At 39.7% G+C, this 19547-nt stretch overlaps 2 protein-coding genes and 1 non-coding gene across 14 annotated transcripts in view; 1 reads left to right on the forward strand and 2 right to left on the reverse strand.

Annotated features, from left to right (window-relative positions):
* LOC122574188 (echinoderm microtubule-associated protein-like 2) overlaps positions 1-13006 on the reverse strand; it is a 32152-nt gene extending 19146 nt beyond the window's left edge. For 5 of the 12 annotated variants that reach the window (XM_043741449.1, XM_043741448.1, XM_043741455.1 and 2 more), the window contains exons 1-3: positions 10582-10618; positions 3179-3283; positions 125-226 (exon numbers count right to left, since the gene is read on the reverse strand). In XM_043741449.1, the coding sequence (XP_043597384.1) occupies positions 125-226; positions 3179-3283; positions 10582-10603 (229 nt within the window). In that variant the 5' untranslated portion in view covers positions 10604-10618. Of the gene's footprint in view, positions 1-124; positions 227-3178; positions 3284-3378; positions 3519-10581; positions 10619-12451 lie in introns of those variants that run through there. The other 7 variants (XM_043741457.1, XM_043741452.1, XM_043741456.1 and 4 more) reach the window with 5 other exon arrangements.
* A 2382-nt stretch (positions 13007-15388) lies between these two features.
* Positions 15389-15470, forward strand: Trnas-cga. The gene has a single exon. It is a non-coding gene; the product is annotated as a tRNA-Ser (tRNA).
* A 299-nt stretch (positions 15471-15769) lies between these two features.
* LOC122574193 (MD-2-related lipid-recognition protein-like) lies at positions 15770-18028 on the reverse strand. Its single transcript, XM_043741468.1, has 4 exons — positions 17860-18028; positions 16632-16757; positions 16288-16457; positions 15770-15949 (listed from the first exon to the last, which is right to left on the reverse strand). Exons 1-4 carry the CDS (start codon positions 17960-17962, stop codon positions 15866-15868), a joined length of 483 nt encoding a protein of 160 aa, XP_043597403.1. The 5' UTR covers positions 17963-18028; the 3' UTR covers positions 15770-15865.
* Positions 18029-19547: the final 1519 nt, after the last annotated feature.

Here is a 19547-nt window from a genome sequence, read left to right on the forward strand (position 1 = left end):
CATTCACCGGGGTCACGATACCACTGACAACTACACACAAACACACACACACACACACACACACCGGCCACCCGTATTTTACGTGTTTTTTCTTTTTCTTTTTCTCTTTTTGCTTCCTTCCTACCCTTTCTTTGGATTCTAGCGGCGTCAGTGTAGAGGGTGAAAAGTGGGTACGTAGAATTGAAATCGTACGTAGTTGGAGGAGCGACGAAAGAACGTTTCCCTCCTAGGATTTGACGAAACGTACGAGTTAGTAAATTTGACGAAACCCGGTTAAAAACGTATCTTTTACAACGCTGAACGGGGGCATCTTTCTTAATTATATTATAATTAATCAATGATCAGATGGATTTTTATTAAATAGCAAGTTTCAATCTCCGTTATCGATTGAAAGATAGTACAATATCGTACAACGGCAATGGCTTAAAATTGAATCGGTCTAAGATTAGAGATGACGAAGCGCAAATGAATTATTCGCATAAGGCACCCTGAAGTAACGCTTTTGCCAAATGGCAATTCTGCACGAAAACTTAAAACGTAACCGACTTACGACGCTCGACGATTCACGTACGAAAATTTTACTTAGCCAGAGTTTGTTCAATTTTTGTATTCTTTCTTAACTTAATCAGCGTTAATGCCACTAACACTAATTGTGCCAATAACGTCTATAACTAACTTAAGATTCTAACTTAACCAAGCTTTTCTTTCAATCATACGCCCTTTTCCAAGTGTAACATCTTTCAAACATTTTGCATTGAAAACAGCGACAAGCAGAGAACTCGCACGGATATTCGATATTTTATTTGTCAATTAATATAGATAGATATCGATATTTATAAACGTCTCGAAAAATATTCGTTACGAAGTTTGCTCGCTTGATCGCGAGAAACCTATCCCATAAATGCAAACCAAACGACTCTACTCATTTCCGTAGATGAGATTAGACGCGTTCGATTTATCATTTGGGGTCGTCTGTAACGAACGAGTCGCATCCTGGTTATCGGACACACCCTGGCCATTCTTTGAAATCATCTTGTCCTATATCGACGGAGTCGTTCCATTAAAAATTACTTCGGTTATGTCATCCTCCGGCACGATTCCACCGGATCGCGCAGTCTGCGAAACAAGTCAAACTCTATCGAAATCGTAAAACGATTACCAAAACTTTCCATCCGACAGGCAAGTTTTATTTTAAGCGGCTAAGAGTGTAATAAACTATTTACGGGAAACGATTAATTCGGCGAAAATTTCCTGGTTATAAAAGAGGATTATAATTTTTCCGGAAGTCGATGCTTATCGTAAACATCTGGTAGCCGATATTTGTTGTACGTTCCTTATCAACTTCTACTTGAATAATGTGCAAAAAATTGTACAATTCTCCGACTTTTTCGAGACATTAAAGAATTTCATTCGTTAATTTAATAGGAAATCGATGAACTGTGTATTCAATAGCGAAATATGAGTTTAAATTTTGTAATTAAAGCACTAACTGCATTGCCCGTTTTTTTTTTTTTAAAGAATGTGCGTTGCTTCCATTACGCCATTTATCGATCCACGAGTATCAAACACAACTAATAGGGCCCTTTGAACGCAAATATCTAGTTATACAACTTGTCTATTATCGGTGTTGTTGTAACGTAGTTGAAATTGATTTTCAAACTGATACGCTAATTATAATATAATATAATGTATATATAAGTATATAATATATAAATGAGGATATAATAATAAAGTCAGTGTAAAAACAAAGTTCAGTTTTTATCGATACATTTTGTCGTTACGTTGGCAACATAACGGCAAAGTAGCGAATTGTTGTTGGTTGCCGATGATATTTTTAGTCTAGACTAACGTTTCGTTACGTAGGTGTAGAATATTCAGTGGCCGTGCTAGCTAATTTCGATATATGTATGTATATTAATAGCCAAAAAGAAGGTTACGCAAATATAGAGCTATATATATACTACTTATCTTGTCTACATAATTGTCTCCGGATATCGACAATTTCTAATTATATCGGTATCAGATTACACCAATTTTCGTTCTAATCTAACGCATTTAGTGTTTTACGCTATTAATAACACAATACCATCGTATTATTATCACTCTGCTTATTTATCACGTATCTTACTACAGTGTTGTATCCTAACATAATTAATAATAATACAGGAAACTGTATGATTATCAGAAATGATCGGTTCTATAATATTCGTTATTATCTCATTAAAAGCTCAGCTACATTATTCGAATCGAAAATTCGACCAAAAGGAGTTTAAATTCGAGATTGGCACACTTGGTAACGACAACGGGGCTTCGATGACGCTTCATAGCGACGCTTGGTGAACGTTGAAATTTCGCGAAATTCCAGCCAAGGACCGTTACAACGTTACGCGATACATCGTCGACTAGAGAAGCGAAATGTGGGATCGATATTAACGAAAGAACAGGATGAGCATGGCGCACCTTTGACGCATAACGTCATCGCGCTACCTTCAATGCCTTATATAACAAGTGACACCGGTCACCATACAATATCTATTTTTCGCATTTACGACGCACATTCGGCTCACATTCGACTCCACAGCCAACTATTTCTACGGCAACGCGCCGCTCCAATCGTCTTTTCCAATCCATGGTTACATACATGTGTTACAGATATTGATATTCGTTTCGTCACTCTCAAATAAATTCCTTTCATCTTCATCTTTGATCATCTTACGAAAATTATTCTTTCCTAACTCTGGAAATTTGTCAATGTTTCCGCTCCTGGATCCCTCGGTTCTAATTAAATTCACGCAGTATCGATACTATCCTTCAACAGCTTTTTAATCTACAATTATATTTATTCGAATTTACCAATTATCACGGAAAGATTTCGTGTTATATACACGCATGGTCTATGTATGTCAACGCGATAGTACGTTTTCTTTGCAGATGACGCAAGCAAGTTTTGCTAATCACAGATAAGTACAAATAGAATCGTAGAAATTGACTCGAAAAACGCGGTAGAATAACCGGTCCATTTTTACAATACGGATTTTATCGTAAAATAGATTTTTCAAAAGAAGAAAATCGAGTTCCCTTAAACGTGTTTATGTTATATAGTTAGAATGTGTAATTTACGATCCGAAGAACGCACAACGTATTTGTTTGCGAATACGTATGCGATAAAAAGACTTACTCATTTCTTGCTTCGCGTCCTGTGTCGTATGCCCGTTTACGTGCATCGTCGCGTCCGAATTTTTCTTTTCATACTGATATTGCTCCTTCGTTGAAGACTCCGTATCTAAAAGAAAAGACATTACTGATCGACCATATCCTTGTCAGGTTCGTTGATTCTAATATATTATAATAATAATATACGTATGAAAATATACGTACACGTACCATGATAATTATATTTTTGTTTTCAAACGAATAAAATCCAGTAGACGGTTATATTCCGTACAAAAAATACAGCGGGGAAAAGTTCTCTTGACTTTTTCTAAAGCCGAGTGTCCGTTTGAGAGTAAAACTATCGCGAGCTAGCTCTCGAGAGTATCACTCTCAAGCGAACACAGAGAGTCGAGAGTGACTGCTCGAAAGCCTCGTTGAAACGTCTGAAAGTTAAACCGTTTGCGATTTTCTCTGAAATGAATACGTAGTCTCAGAAATCGATCGCATTCTTACAAATCGTACGTTTGAAAAAGTTTCGCTTCGCATTTTTTCCCCACATTTCTTCGTCTCTACTGGAGAATTGAATTCCTGGCAGGAGGAAGAATAGAAACCCGACGCGACCTTGATCAATGAAAACGAATGGCGCTACGCGATCGCGAACCCAGGTGAAGTTGCTTTAGAAACTAGGACGCGTTACACCTTTCGCGCTTGCGTTCCTTTCTATATATACATACATATATATATATATATATATATATATATATATATATATATATATATATACGTGTATAATATAAAGAAGAAGAAAGTCCATCGGCAAACTGGCAATTTTCTCTCTTCGCAATTTATATATGTACGTATGTATGAGTCTAATCGTTTTTAAAGCATCTGTTATCTAACGGCGAAACGTAATATTCGATATTTTTTTCTTTTATCAGAAGTCGAATGTTTATCTGCAATGTAAATGCATTTTACTCCACTTTGGACGGTATTATACAACCTTTTCAAAAATAAACGAGATACAATCGGATATATATCTGATCGATAGTACACATGTTCTTCTATGCACGGCCAAAATCAATTATTAATCACGTTTAAACGTTGCAAGTTTCCACCGCTGTTCGGCTCGTAAAACCTCGATTAACCGGTTTAATCGGGACCGGGCTATACCGTTTAAATCGACGCATGTCGGATAGTCGAGACCCGAAATGATAAATGTACAAGAATGTCGAATGCTGTAGAGATATCCGTAGCCGGATTTTAAAAATGCCCAAAATATCGTATTCGTACGTATGTACGCAAGTACGTATGTAAGTGTATGGAATCTCGCGATGAGTTAATTTTACATTCATGCGTATCTTTTCTTAAATCGCGTTGATCGCCAAATAATATTTCGCTGGTGATTCGCGCAACTGAAACGCGACTGCTTATCGCTTTCTTGACTACAGTCGCGAAAAATATGTTAGAGGAAGAAGATAGCATGGGACGAGAAGGGATAAAAAGGTAAGGAATAAAATGGTAGCGGGGAATGACTGAAATCGAGAAGGAGAACCGTGAATCAGGACGTATCGAGAAACAGCTGGCTTTATCCTTCAAAGAAGGAAGCCTATGCTCGGTGAAGTCCTTCTACCGATGTACTTAAGCAGCGTAATCAACTATAGGAGCATTTCGCTCGAGATCGTTGGAAGACTGAACGAGCTGAAACGCAAAACCAGTAAGCATTGACCTGGCCAGAATGCTGCCTTATTGGTGCATAAGACTGGCCCCCACGAAGCTTATTTTACGATACAGCCTATGAACAGACATACGCGCGTCTCTCCTCGCCTTCGTTCCTTATATGCGCGTATTTAAACGCGACGCGGATAATTGGTTCGCCGTTTGTAAGCAACCTCGATATCAAGTCAGCGTTAAGGTGTTCGGTTCCATGTATCCCTTGACAGGAACGTTCGACAATACGTTTCATTCTGCTTGTAATAAATCTCCGTTATGACCATACATCGACGACGAATTCACGCGTCGATCTCACTGCGGCAATACGATCGTTAAACGTTACTTTTCTTACGTTTTCCTTTCTTTATCGAGATCGTTATCGCGTTACGCTAATTTCAATCAAGTCAGGTTAAAGTAAAGTTAGATAATTAGTCAGGCACACCTCCGCGATTAATCGCGCGCGCACAAAACACGCGTCAATATATATCGTACATACACGGTGTCTACGTTTGTATCTGTAATAAGTTACTTGTACTGTTACGCTCTTAACACGTAGTAATTAACCGGCCCAATTTAGCGACCGGCAACCGTAAAGAAATTACTATAAGTAAGCACGTGCGCGCGCGCTTATTCCTTGCTTTCTACTCGTATCGTCATTTTCACCACCGCCATTCGTTCGAAACGATTCCTCCACGCGTCCGATTCGCCCGCCGTCTGGAACGGCCCTTCCCTTTTATCATTTATTCTCGTTTCTCGATCGCTCCACCGCGCACACTTCTCTCCTTACTTTCTTCCTTACGTAAGTCGGACAACGAATGACAATCTCTCGGCGGACATCAGATTATGTTAATGATAAACTGGATTTGCATTCACGCGAATTGATGTCACCACGCTATGAATGGTGCCCGCTGCGCATTGATATAGCCTGCTCGGCTCGAATAAAACTCGCCAGTCTCGTTAAGCGCGATTCCTGCTAGAGCTAAACAGGCAGACCGACCACGCGCTCAAAGTAGATCACGTTCGTTGACGAGAATGCGAACAGTCTGTTCTCTGTTTACTCGTTCCTTTAATCTTCGCTCTATATACCGTATCGAAAATAAACGAAAAATAAATGTTTCTAACGAATAATCCTACGGGATTAGACGGTTTATCTTCCGACGAATCGAACGTCGATCTTGCAACCGAAAAGGCGGATTAATAAAAATCGTGAAATTTACAAAAAGCCAAGTCGATCGATGTTGTAAATTTCACTGATTTTGCAATATGGTTCCGTGATGATAAAATCATACGGAGGAGTTTCTCGTTGCGGCAACACGCAGATGCTATATTCATTAGACTTAATGAAGCATCTTAATTAATCTGGAACACCTTATATAAGCGTAGACGCAGTTGCGTTACGTCTTCCTGGTGTTGCGCTCACTTAGAACGCGACTCCTTTTCCATTATCTACGATAACCGAAAAACTGTGCACGTCTTTCGTTCGAATCCGTTCCATTCCATTCGGTTCTAGTTGCGCGCAGCTGACTTGAAAATCGCTTGAAAATTAAAATCGTCCGTAAGTTTGCAACGAAACGAATACGAGTTAAAAAACGAGTTTTCGATTATGTATTCTACGCGATTGTTTAAGACCTTGAAAGCGGTTTAAAATAAAACATAGAAAGCGGCAGATACTGAAAATAAACCCGCACAGAGGAAAATATTCGCGTAGCTGGTTCTATTGAACTTTAAGCAAGTTTGGGTTAGGTATACCATATGAAAATGATATTAAACGATTCCGCATGTCCGCCTGTCCCTTTCAAATTGCTTATATGTTATAACAAATTTCTACTTTTTTCGATTCTTCTCGAGATCGATGCGTTACGAACGTAATATTAACGTAGTATTGGAGTAAATATTAGAGTTTCATAAAACCGAAAGCAGAGTGGATTAGAAAAGGCCGGCGAAACGATGGTTCTGAGAATCTCGATGTCTAACTTGGAGCGATCGTGTCCTATTTTCTTATCGTTAGTGGTACACACACAGTTCATTTCCTTAAACATCACTTAGTACGAAGAAGTATCGAGTTTTCGCGACAGACTTTTGTAATTGTGCGCAAATATTGCAATAGTATCGGCCTTCCAAACACAACGACCTTGATGCAATTGCACCTGCTTATAGGCAAGAGGAATTTTCAAACCATTGCGTTGTATAAGAAATTTTTCGACATTTTACATATCGCGATAAATAAAGTATATTTTTACGAATACGTGAAAGTATCGGTTTCAAAGTTACGACTCAGTATCGGTACAAAAGTTCCATGTCTTGGAAAGTGACGAGCTTTCCTCGATCGATCGAAGAAAATTGTTGAAGTGGCACGTTAACCTAATTAACGTTTCATATAGACTGTTGTAATTGCTATTTATTATCGAGACATATCGTTACAATACGACGCCGTACTCGCCAAGATACCTTCTTGAAAGCGTTGCGATGTATGCGTCACGGATATCAATCAATTCGAAATAGCTATATAATTATACGAACGTCTTCTGGTCATGATACGGCTCGGCGAGTATAAGAGTTTATATAAAAGATACGTTTTATTACTGAGATTGTGCGCGATTATCTTGAACATTTTTCAAACTGGGTTCGATTACTCTCTCTCTCTCTCTCTCTCTGATTTCAACGCACAATTTACAAGGATTTACAATCATGTTAATTAAAGAGCACAACTCATTGAACGTCCATCATCAGATATTAACGCAAAAATTGGTTTGGTATGCGTATAGACCGTTATCAATGTGTCTAGGATTCGACACACGTAGTGGGAAACGCGTGACGTTGGCTCGTGATTAGAAGCTAAAAGTCGATGACGACTATACTAGCATAAATTTGATTCAACGTTGGCTATCTGTCCTTTGCTACCGTGTCATTAACACGGAGGATAGGATAGAGTAGCGAAATTTACATAATGCCATCATCCCACGTTGCGTTCGACTAGGAGCTGCGCGAATAAGAAACACGTACACGCAATGTAGCGAATAAAACAGAAAAGTTAGGCGAGTTGTGGCCCTTTATGCGAACGACAGAGATAATAAAATCGCAGCATTAAGCGAGAATAACATTATACCCGCTAGTACCTACGTATTACGTACGTACCGTGTACCGAAAATAAAGAGAACTTTATTGTCATCCGCGTCGGTATTGTCCTACGATAGAATAGTTGAAATTCCAATGAGGTGAATTTAACCGCCATCGTTACTTCGCTCGGAGGTCGCTCAACTGCGACGCGATGCAAACTATGCACTTGCACGTACAGCAGAGAATTAATTTACGACTACACGTTTTGATTTATAACTATTCGACTGGTTGTTAAGACGATTTTTTCGGCATCTTCGAAACGCGTCTCTAACGACTATCTTAAGTTCATCGATTTACCGAGTTGCTTATCGAGAAACGCACGTCTTGGTGCACGTAACGCCAAGGTCAGTAAACTGCAACGCTATGCAAACCGTGCATTCGCGTGTCGACGACGGAATTAATGCGCCAACTCTGTCGAAGCTTGTCCACTTTCCAGCCATACTAACTAAATACGTAACACTGTATTTTCCCAAATGGATTCTTGCATTTTATATGTAATTTATATGTATACGACCTCTAGTTTGAGTTTATTCGCGTAACATGCCATAAATTATCACAGCGCACTGCCGCTCAATACGACAGATTATATTTTGCAAAAAAAAAAAAAAAAAAGAAAAATGAATTCAAAGAAAAAGAGGAAGTAACGCGAATAAATGCGATTCAAACAGATAATGGTAAAAGGATGAATAGTTACGTAATAAACGGTGGAATAGAGATCTTAATAAATGCGTTTCCTAAGCCCACCTCCTTTAATTACAGCCTATCTCACGTGTCTCGCGTATTTCACGCACGTAAATACCCGCACGTATTTTACACCCAAATTATATCGTTAAACGTTTATGTTAGATTTAACTGCTGATTGTTCAAGGTGTCTTCACTCGCAAGATAGCTGCTGCGGCATTCTAAGATTGCAATTTAAATTTTCGTTCCGGAGAATGGAGAACGAGTTCCAACGGTCGCCAGTGTTTCACAGAAAATCATTATTCTACATTTCCCGAACTCTTCCATCAAATAGATGGAGTTATTACCACTACAAATCAACCAAAGAGCTTAAGTCCGCGTTTCGCGTAAAGTTTATCCTTTGAAAGATAATTGCTAAAGATCGCGTCGTTGCAACCACCTATTACTATTATCTGTAAAATGTGCTTTATTACGAATTTGCGATCGGCACGTTGATCGTATCGTTTGAACGATTATTGTAAACGACAAATTAATATTTATGTAAATCACCGATGAATATCCGCCGTAGCTATCTTCTCGAATATCCATCATTAGTCACTTTCCTTTGAAACAAATCGCTAACGAGACTAGAGTAATCGTAGGCGCGGAAGGCGTACGGACGAACGATTCTCGATGAAAGGTGGACGATGGTGTGTGTCGAGCTGTAATTCCGCTTCGGCTTGAGATAAAAAGCGCCAAAGCGTTCCTTGGCCTTTATCGCGACTAATTGCAAACGAACGTTCAAAATCGTCCGTATTGTTCTCAGGGAGATGCACCCCTATCGTTCTGTTGGAAATAGAGTTGAAATTTATAATTGATAGAGTGTATGTCGCCGTTATCGCGATATTTACGAACGCATCAATTTTCCTCGAGCTTTGTTCGTCGAACGTTGTTCCAGTATTTACTAGGTTCCCCGCTAATTTGGCGAAACTAGCTCTATACAAATTTGTGTACGTATTCAAGTACGTACGTGTCATCGTTAAGTCCAATATCCACGCAGCCTGTTTTTAAAAACTTCATTTGCAATTCCTTCCTATTACGTATCGGCACGATTAAATCGTGAAGGTTCTCAACAATGAACTTCCTGCCGGTATTTCTTCCTTGTATTTCTTTTCGTTTGCATCATCGCAGGATTACAACAATTTTTCACGCAATTTCGACGATCTAAACGCCTTAAACGAGCGCCTTGTGATTCACTATTCCAACAACCTTGACACTTATCGCGAGCAGCCAAACGCCGTTCTCCATTACGAAAACGCGGCTTACGTGTCTTACGTATCTCTCTTACTAAAGATAGGAGAACAATATCGATGCGACGTACAACGATATCGATCGTTTAGTACCGTAGTTTCGTAACGCGTATCCCTCGATAGACAATCGGATTCTCCATACATCGGATTTTCTTTCCTTTATAGTCTTTCCGAGAATAAAAAAAGAGTCTTACGATGTCCGGGTAAAATAAAGTCCCCGATCATTTTGCTCTGGCAACGCGTCTCAAGATTCTCTTGAATTGGCAATTTAAAGTTGATTCATCGAATATAGGAAAAACTGTGATTGCCATCTATCGTTACGTCTCGTTGCTCGATGCACGGTCTACGTGGAAATAAAAGCGTTTTGTGAAAAATAAAGCGAACAAGATTCGAAGCGTACCGCTTTGCCATTTACGAGCACCGGTTCCGACAACGAGCCAACAACGTGCTGCCGGATTTCTCACGACATTCAGCGTTGTAATTTCTCTCGCCATTGTCTCTACCTAACTACATCGAGTCGTGACGCGTAAAGAGTGCGACTCTTATCGGTGGTGTTTGGTAGCGCGAAAAAGAAAAAAAAAAAAAAAAGTGGAACGTAACGGTGTTGATTAAAAAATTTCTGTATCTTCACCTCGAGACGATATCTTGTTCATGGTCCGTCTGGAGACGACGTGGACACCCTTACCGAAATCGAATCGGCACGCTTCCAACGGCGAATCCCAGCGATAGTTGGTTGAAAATCGGTGATTTTGTCGGTGACAACGCGCTCTTATTTTCGGTTTACATAGTCGCACAGTCGTGTCCGCAGAGTCCGTTAGTCACTTACCGATTAGTTGGTTAGTTGGCGACAGCGAGAATGGAAATTGTGTCGTACTCGACAGTGAATTTTGTGCTCGCGCGGCTTCGATCCGAATATATGGCCGTGGCCATTTTGTTATTACATACGAGTAACAGTAATGTTACACATAGCTGCGACGATCTGTAAAACATTCGTGAAAATGGACGCGCCGAACGCAAATAGGCTATCTGTACGACGTTCGTTTATGCATAATGCATAAATAATATAGCCGGTTAGATGCATGTATGTATAGAAGTACGCCTATAGCACGCAAAGAGTTCAAATCGTCAAATGTTTCAGAAATACGAAAGAAACTAGAGAAGAAGGTAATGAAAATGCACGTATAAATTGTTAACGATCCGTGTCGAGTCGACATTATGACGCGAATGTTGACTTGACGATCACGGAATGTCGTTTGCTGGAATATTTGCAACCGCACGGTCCAGGGTTTTTACGCGAACGAGTACACGCTTGTATCGAAGGAATAACGTTCGATCGAAGATCATTTTCACGGCGCGGCGAGCGACGCCGATCCGAAATTACTTTTAGGGAAAAGTTGAGAGCGCGGTAGTCCCTTGGGAGCTGTGGGAATCGTACTTTCACCAGCCTCGCTGACGAAATGAATTTCACACGGGTAAAGGACTAAAGACGGGTGTGCTAAGAAAATCACGCAATACGTTATGCTTTCTGTCAACCGTATCCTATTGCGGCAAGCACTTGTCAAACAACAATCACGCGCGTCACCGTCTTTTTACCCGTATATCGATGTCGAGTTATCGTCTTTCACGTAATTATAACAGATAACGTTCTGAATCCAACAACAATGCGTATAATCACGCAACGAAAAACCGAAACGAACGAACGCCACCTGAATCCCAGATTTCTTTCGCTTTCTCTTTCCTTAAAATATCACCCGCGACAAATGAAACTTATTCGATATAGACTAATTTCGTCGTTCATCGTACGCACACACACACACCTATGCGTAAGTAGAAATTCCATACTAAACAGTACTCATCTAGTGCCTTCTCCGAGTCGACAAGGTAACGAATAATAACGAAACAACTTATACATACGTACATTCTTGCTACTTTGAATTTGTCTCTAAGAATACGCATTGTTACGAGATGTAAACGCTATCGATCTAACACTATTACAAGGTCAAAGCATAGCGCACTGCCTTTCGTGTATCTACACACACACGTGTATATACCAATTTATCACCAAAATCCAGATAACAGCTTTTACTTGAAATCTGCTTTAAATCGTTTTCTTAAATTCAGTCACCCTTTGATCGCTTATCCGAAGATCCAATTGGATTGGTAATCTTAGAAATAGATTGGTAGCTGATGCATGTGCATGGTGCATCGAACTCGTTCGCGAAAAGATCCAAAGGATCCAAATCTCAAATCGATAATAGTTTTGTAATAATCACAGTCGCTAATCAGTCGCCGTTAAATAAAGAGTGTGCATGTTTCTTTCGAACGTAACGGCGATTCGGCTGATCTATGGAAAACGCGTGACGAACACGCGGGAAAAGAAAAAGAAGAGAAAGAAAGGAAGAAAGAAATGCAGAAGGAATAACGAGACGAAAGAAAAGAAAAGAAAAGAAAAGAAACGGAAAGGAAAGGAAAAGGAAAAGAAAAAAGATGCACGGCATTACCTGTGTGCGAAACGATCGTGCGGTATGCACGATCGGACGGAGTGGACCTCTTCCACGGGAAGACAGGAACGTTAGTCAGCAGCGTAAATAACGACACGATAGCCGGGGCTGAGGCTGGTGGGGTCGGACAGAGGCAGAAACAAGCTTGCGGATATTTCCTTAGGTATTTGCATACAATCCGGCTCGAGGCGAATTCACGGCGTTCAGGAATCCGTGGAAAGCCCTGGCCGCTGTTGCTCTTCTCCCCTTTACTTTCTTTTCGTTTTTCTACCACCTAGCGAACGATCGACGCGTTCTTCGTTCGTCGTTTTCCGTTTTGAATTTTCTGGGCGTCGTCGATGCTTCCCAGCGATGCCGTCGCCCTTGTCCTTTACACGGATTCGCGAAACGCCAAATCCCAACGGTCGAGCGATTTCGTCAACTGGAAACCGCGATTCGTACGAAGCTCTGACGGAAACGCACCACGAAGGGATCGCGGAGACGCGATAACGAAGCGATCGCGAAGCAACGCCGGGCGAAAAGAACCGCACGCTCAACAACCCAGGCAAGCACTGTTGAGGCCAACAGGTGAGCCGTGCCAACAGTTTACGGCCAGTGACGTATCACCCGCGTGTTCTATTCAGGGCAACAGGTGTGAGCCGACGCAGTGACGTACCATTGCGACAGAAAACGATCGACCGGTTTCCAAATATACTTTTTGCTTTCGATTTACTTTATTTTCTTCCTTTTTTCTTTTCTCGCGTGAAATATTTTTAACTTTAAGTAAATTTTTTTTTTAAGTAATTTTATTTTACGTCAAGATCCAGTAGATCGGTATCACGTAATATGTCTTTTTTAATTAACGCTCTCGAGTTAAATAAAAGATAATCAAGTAACACGACGTAATAGTATTTTTCTTCTAGAATTGTTTCCGTTTCAATTAAATTTTAAATAATAAATGTAGGAGCCGGTGTGCGCGCGCGTTCCAATTAATTAGAAATTCTTCTCTCGTAACGCTGTCCATGGCTCGTACGAATTATTAAATTCATCGCATTCTTGTCGTGTGTTACTTCGTATTCGATCAGCACCTGCAACGTTCAAACAGCAAACGTATTCTTCTTTCGTCGCGTTACCATTGAAACGATGCCTCGTTGGTAACGAACGATTGAAAGATCGGCTTTCGCTTACAACGTTCGAGAAAAATGAGAAACCGACAGCGACGAAATAAAGTAAAAACGCGAGGAAATCCTTGTTAATTGCCCTTAATGGTATGTCTTATGGTATGATTTACGACTGAAACATACACGACGGATTATTCGTTATTTTATTCGAGAGCGAAAAATATCCGAAAGCAAGAAACGACGAAATAATTTCTGATCTGTGAAAGAAAGTTGTCTTTTCGACAACAATGTCCTCCATCCAATGGCCAGATACGATAACAGAGACAGGTACATAATTAGTTATGAGTACGGATCGACTGAAATAGATCCGCGGGCGTGGGAGAAATAGAATAGGATCGAACAGAATCGTCGAATCGAATCGTATCGAATCGTATCGTATCGTATCGTATCGTATCGTATCGTATCGTATCGAACGTGGGTTATATACTTACTGGTTAACTTACTTACAGACACCCGAACCGCTTCCTTTCGCGTTTCCAGACTTTCTTTCGTGCGCCAGGTAAAAGTGTATCCTTTGTTGGGTTACGCGATGGATATTGTGCGTGGCCAGTTAGTTTTCCAACTCTTATTCAAATCTTCGACAGACCGCTTTGCATTCCGAAAGTACTTTGCGCGTACTCCACGCTTATCTTCCTTTCTCCATGCATTTATCTGTTACGATGATCCACCGAATCCGCCCACTTCCACAACGATTTTATTCCTCTGGATTCGATTCAACTGGATTCCAGTTCCACTGCTTCGTCTACCATTAAAACATAAAACGATAGAATTATAATATACGATTTTGTCGAATTTTGTCGACGATCACCATCTTTGGTATCGCTAATCCGTCCGCAAAGATGACTTCATATTTTGCGTCATTTTTAGACGCTATATAACTTTGTAAAACAAAGTAGAGAAACGATCGGTTTATAGCAGCGTTGTACGTTTGGCGAATTAAACCAAAAAAGAAAAGAATCGATATGCGTATAAATATAATAACAGCCGTTGCAACATAATTTCTAAGCTAAAAATCTGAGTAGTCCGAAATAATTTGTAATTTTTGGCTGAAAAAGCCCTAAACAGCTAAATAGCACGCGTACCCATGCGTGTACACAGCTTGAAATTTTAACCGAAATTACCCTACCACGGAATAATTTACGTCGCATGTGCGCGCTTAGTATACATATACGTATTCACTTTCGTTCGTTTTATCGAGAGAAAATCTCTTCTATGAATATAATGGTATCGATTTTTATCAAATCAACGATCTATTTCACCGTATGTGTGCATGAAAAATTATTTGCGTTGCCGTAATTTGTCAAGTTTTAATTCCAATCACTGTCAACGTTGCACACTCTTATTCCGCACCGAGTCGATAACACGTCGCGTATGATAACACGAATATGGTAAGCGAAAATATTACCACAGCCGATATAAATGTTTTCTGTAAACGTATGTAAGTACTAATACCGATTACCAGTGACCAAAACGATTTTGATCATCGATCCTGATAACCTGATCATTCCGGTTAACTCGTAACCAAAGTTATTTTCAGCCACCGTTTGATTCCGATACTGTACCTTTTTTCAATTTTCCGTTATTGTCGTAATCATTTCCGTAAAGTATCTAAAAATGGAACAGATACGAAATATACTATGCGAAACTGTTCTACTTTTTTATGTACATTACAATTTCGAATGAAAATTCATAGGACATTTTTTAGCTTTATTTAATATTATTCCTTTCGATATTATAATTTCATAATAAAGTAACATTAGAAATGAGGGTGGCGTAAGCTGCGGTGTCCGAGTGGTTAAGGAGTTGGACTCGAAATCCAATGGGTTTTTCCCGCATAGGTTCGAATCCTATCCGCAGCGGTGTTTCTTTTTTCCCGCCATTTCTTTTACCTAGCGTAACGCATAATTATTTCCAAAAAAGAAGAACCATCGTTGAAATTTATGTGTACGTAACCGTTTACACGTATACAAGAATATTAATTTGACGACGAAAGCAAGTCGTCTTTGTCTTTCGTACTTCGTATTTTCTTCCCTTGAGTTAACTTTTATATTTCATAGTCAATAGTCGACAAGTTATTTTAGGCGGTAGTTGTTACCGACTGATCCTAGGCATTTTAATAACGTTAGTACGTATGTAACGGGAAAGGATAAACAAACTCTTATTGGTACTTGTTCGTTTATTTTATTAAGTTAGCGAACGGTAAATTTGAATCGAGATTAAACGCAACAAGACGGTGAAGCACATGTAGTTAATGTCATTTCGTTATCTTAATTTGAAACATAAAACAACATTCTTGCTCTTCTTCGTTCCAGATTTTCCATTTAAGATCGTACGTTCGCTGAAGTAAAAAATAAACTCTAATTAACACACAATCGACACGATTGTATAATTTAGTAGCAGTACCGTATGCACGATTAAATACGATACGATTAAAAACGTTGTCGAAAGTGATAAATACATAGGACAAATGATAGAGAAGTTTGACGATTTTAAAAAGCATATCTAATTAATCTACTAAGAATTTAGTTAAGAAATGTACTTGCAATAGAATTCATTGAAACGTAATCGTAAACGTAAACGTAAACGTAAACGTAAACGTAAAGTACGTTGTTAAAGAAGCTACGTATATCGTTTTACAGATACATATGCGTATATGATGTAGTTTCGCCTACTTACGACAGGATATTTCTTTAAAATTGGTACTTCCACGTGGTACGTATTCCTTTGTCCTGCTTCGATTGGACAAGAAGTCGCTAAACAGGCATCGGGACTCATTCCCAAAAATGGAATATCCATTACCTGGCTTGCCCAAAAAATTCGACCTTGTATTTTTTCCGACGAGAAAGCTGGGAAATGGAAGACGAAGAGTCGTTCATTTTCACAAGGTATTTCAAACTAAATTCTTGAAATCCGTTGATTTACAACGTTAAATTCGGTAAAGACGGAACCATGTTACTGCTGCCATATCGTATTTCATTTGTCCCCAAGTCGTAAACAAGGATAGTAGTACCAATACTTACAAGGTGTATAGTGGAATGTCATATTCCCAACAACTCCTCTTTTTAATTTACATGGTTTTCCTTCTGCACTCTCTTTACAAGGATCTATGTATACTTCGTGAATAGTGCAATTCGACTGAGTATCGGCTATAAAAAAAAAAAGAAAAGAGAAAAACACATCAATTCTCGACGTTAATAGACTGACAAACTTGTACTACGTAGAATGTGAGAAATCGAGTTCAAGCTCCAAGTTCTCATCAGTGATGCTTCTGTAACGTTTATAAATAAATTTTACTGATTATCGCATCTCTTCCTCCTACGAACGCGATATTGCGAGAAGCTTATTATATATATGCACATATATATATATATATATATATATATATATTCATATTTGCGATACGGTTGTTTATAAAACTGTGACGAAATAGTCAAACGCGATATGCCGTTGAATTAACTTTGTACATTTATCTCGATGTACTATGTACCATTTATAAATCTAACATCTTCTATTCGCTGGATAGAGGACAAAATGTGGTTGATACGTAGAAATTGGAAAGAAGCATTATAAAAGTCATTTTTGAGCAAATACTTTGAGCAAATACAAGAATTTAGAGATTTTTATGCGATATGCATAATACATAAATGATTATTTGCGATCACGATTTGAAACGAATATATCGCATACAAGGAATTATGTAAACGGGCAAAATAAATAGGTAATAAAGGCAAAAGCCGGGTCGTGTTCTCCTTTTTTTTTTACCGGGAAACAATTTTTATATGTTTCGAACGTTTAAACGTTTCTCTTTTTTCGAATATTTTACGATTATCGACTTCACAGCGTTATTTATACTTGGTTGTACCTTCAGTTTCTTATAAAACTTAATATCGATTTGTTATTTTTAAAAGGCAAACTTTTCTCAACTACGTATACCATATTGCGATAGCCGCGCTAAAATAAAAAAAAAAAAAAATCAACAAAGACGGATCATCGTGTTTTTTCCGTGTGTGGTGTCTTCGGCCGGCTCTTTTAAATTTTAAAAACTTGCAATTTTTCAAATCGAATAGATCGACATTTCGAAAATTTCGCTATTTCGTAAAAGAACCAGAAGAAGAACAGAAGAACAAGAAGCGCGACATATCTTTCGAGTATCGAAATTCACCGATTTACGTATCTATCGGATCCGATGTTTGTCGTACGAAACGAGATTCGAATGCCGATTTGTAGAATGGAACGAGCCATACTCACGATCAGGATAAGGACATTGCCGCCACGGCACGAGTTCCGCATAGACCATGGACAAGGCCACGAACAAGAAGAGGGAAACGAGTAGCGCACTGTTTCGGTTCATCCTCGATGGACGGTCGTTGCGATCTGAAGCGAACGAAAGACGACGACGACGACGATTCTGCTCTATCAACAGAACGTGCACGACTGTTGAGGGGAGTTGGGAAGGTTCAAGAGTGGGGCCATAGGTCAATTGAAATCGTATCTCAAGTAGCTTACACACGGTGAGACTCGTCTCGCTGCGTCTAGCGAGAAACCATTATACGTGGTACGTATCCCCGATACAAATGCGATCGTGCGCAAGGAAGAAAGAGCGTAACCTTTGATCAGGCGGCTAAGCGAGAGAAATGCATCCGCTCGTAAATTTCTATACAGCAAATTTTGTTCCAGGCGAAGGGTCAACTGCGTTAACTAGATTTCTGATTGAAATCGTAAGAATTAAAACCAGCAAATACGTAAATGATGGTTAAGTGGACGAGGCAATATCGGGATGGTCAGACGACCATAGTAGGCGACACGGTAACCGAGACCGCTTCGCGTGAGATCTGGTCTTGAATCGTGCGGCGAGGCGAGTCTCACGGTGTGTAAAATGCTTTAGCAACGAGAAAGTAGCAAGTACACGCCTGTTTCGTCTGCTGTCGAAGCAACCGCACGCTACGTTGTTATCACGCTATACTGTTGTTCCGTTGATTCAGTGACTATCGCGTTTCCGTAATCGTCAAACCCTGTTCTCATAATCGATCGCCGACTAAGTATTTATCGATCGAACGTTTATCTTCGCTTTATTTTATTATATTATATTATTTCGTTTGCTGTATAGCATATAAATTAGTAGATATTTAATTTATTTAATTCAATAGACGGTAGTGAAAACATTGTAATAGGATAAAGGTTTCTAGTTCCATACAAATTACCAGTGTCGTACAAAATATCTCGAATGCTATTATTAACACAAGTTTTTAAAAGGACACGATATTTTAAGCCACGCCAAGGTATATGCCACATATTTTACGGATAAATATCATCGTATCGCTCGTATCGTTCGTTTCAAAGTTTCTTTGATACTTTCATACCTAAGCTAATTGGTATGGCAACCGCTTCGTATACAAGAGCAAACTCTCATTACACGGGACCATACTTTCAGCGGTTCGAGGTATTTTAGTCGAAATTCGCAACTTTTCATATTCCTGGTGCTCGATCCCTTTCCAACGTCCAACTCCATTATGCAGTCAATCGCGCCACGTTTTACACGCTTCGAAGATCAGTGATTAGCCGCGAAAGTACCATTCCCGACAAGTATAGGTACGCGCCGTATCCTATATGATAGGATAGACGAGAAGACACGCTTGAACCATCAGAGCCGGAAATAAGAGTTCGACGATCGTTCGAGTGGCGTCGCTATGCGGATCGAGCATAGAGGCCCCGGCAAAGGGCTGCCGCGGGCCGAGGCCAACCTCGGATGACCAATCAAACACGAGACCTCTGGAAAAATAATTGGACGCAATTGTTAAATTGTGCATTTCCTGATAAAAGTGGCCCGGCCATGCCGGAATTCAGTCTCGCCGCCGATTCTGCCGAAATCTCAAATATGAGATCCGTCTTACCCTCTCAACGTCCATTTACTTCTCATTTAGGTGCCGCCATTAGGT

The sequence above is a fragment of the Bombus pyrosoma genome, linkage group LG13 (assembly GCF_014825855.1).
Source record: "Bombus pyrosoma isolate SC7728 linkage group LG13, ASM1482585v1, whole genome shotgun sequence".
NCBI lineage: Eukaryota > Metazoa > Arthropoda > Insecta > Hymenoptera > Apidae > Bombus > Bombus pyrosoma.

Excerpts from the sequence above, each read along its gene's own strand:
- LOC122574193 (XM_043741468.1), bottom strand. The coding sequence starts at position 17,962 with ATGAACCGAAACAGTGCGCTACTCGTTTCCCTCTTCTTGTTCGTGGCC. Across the intron at positions 16,758-17,859 it reads GCAATGTCCTTATCCTGATC|CCGATACTCAGTCGAATTGC; the intron begins GTGAGTATGGCT and ends TTTTTTTTATAG. Across the intron at positions 16,458-16,631 it reads GACATTCCACTATACACCTT|CTTTCTCGTCGGAAAAAATA; the intron begins GTAAGTATTGGT and ends TCCATTTCCCAG.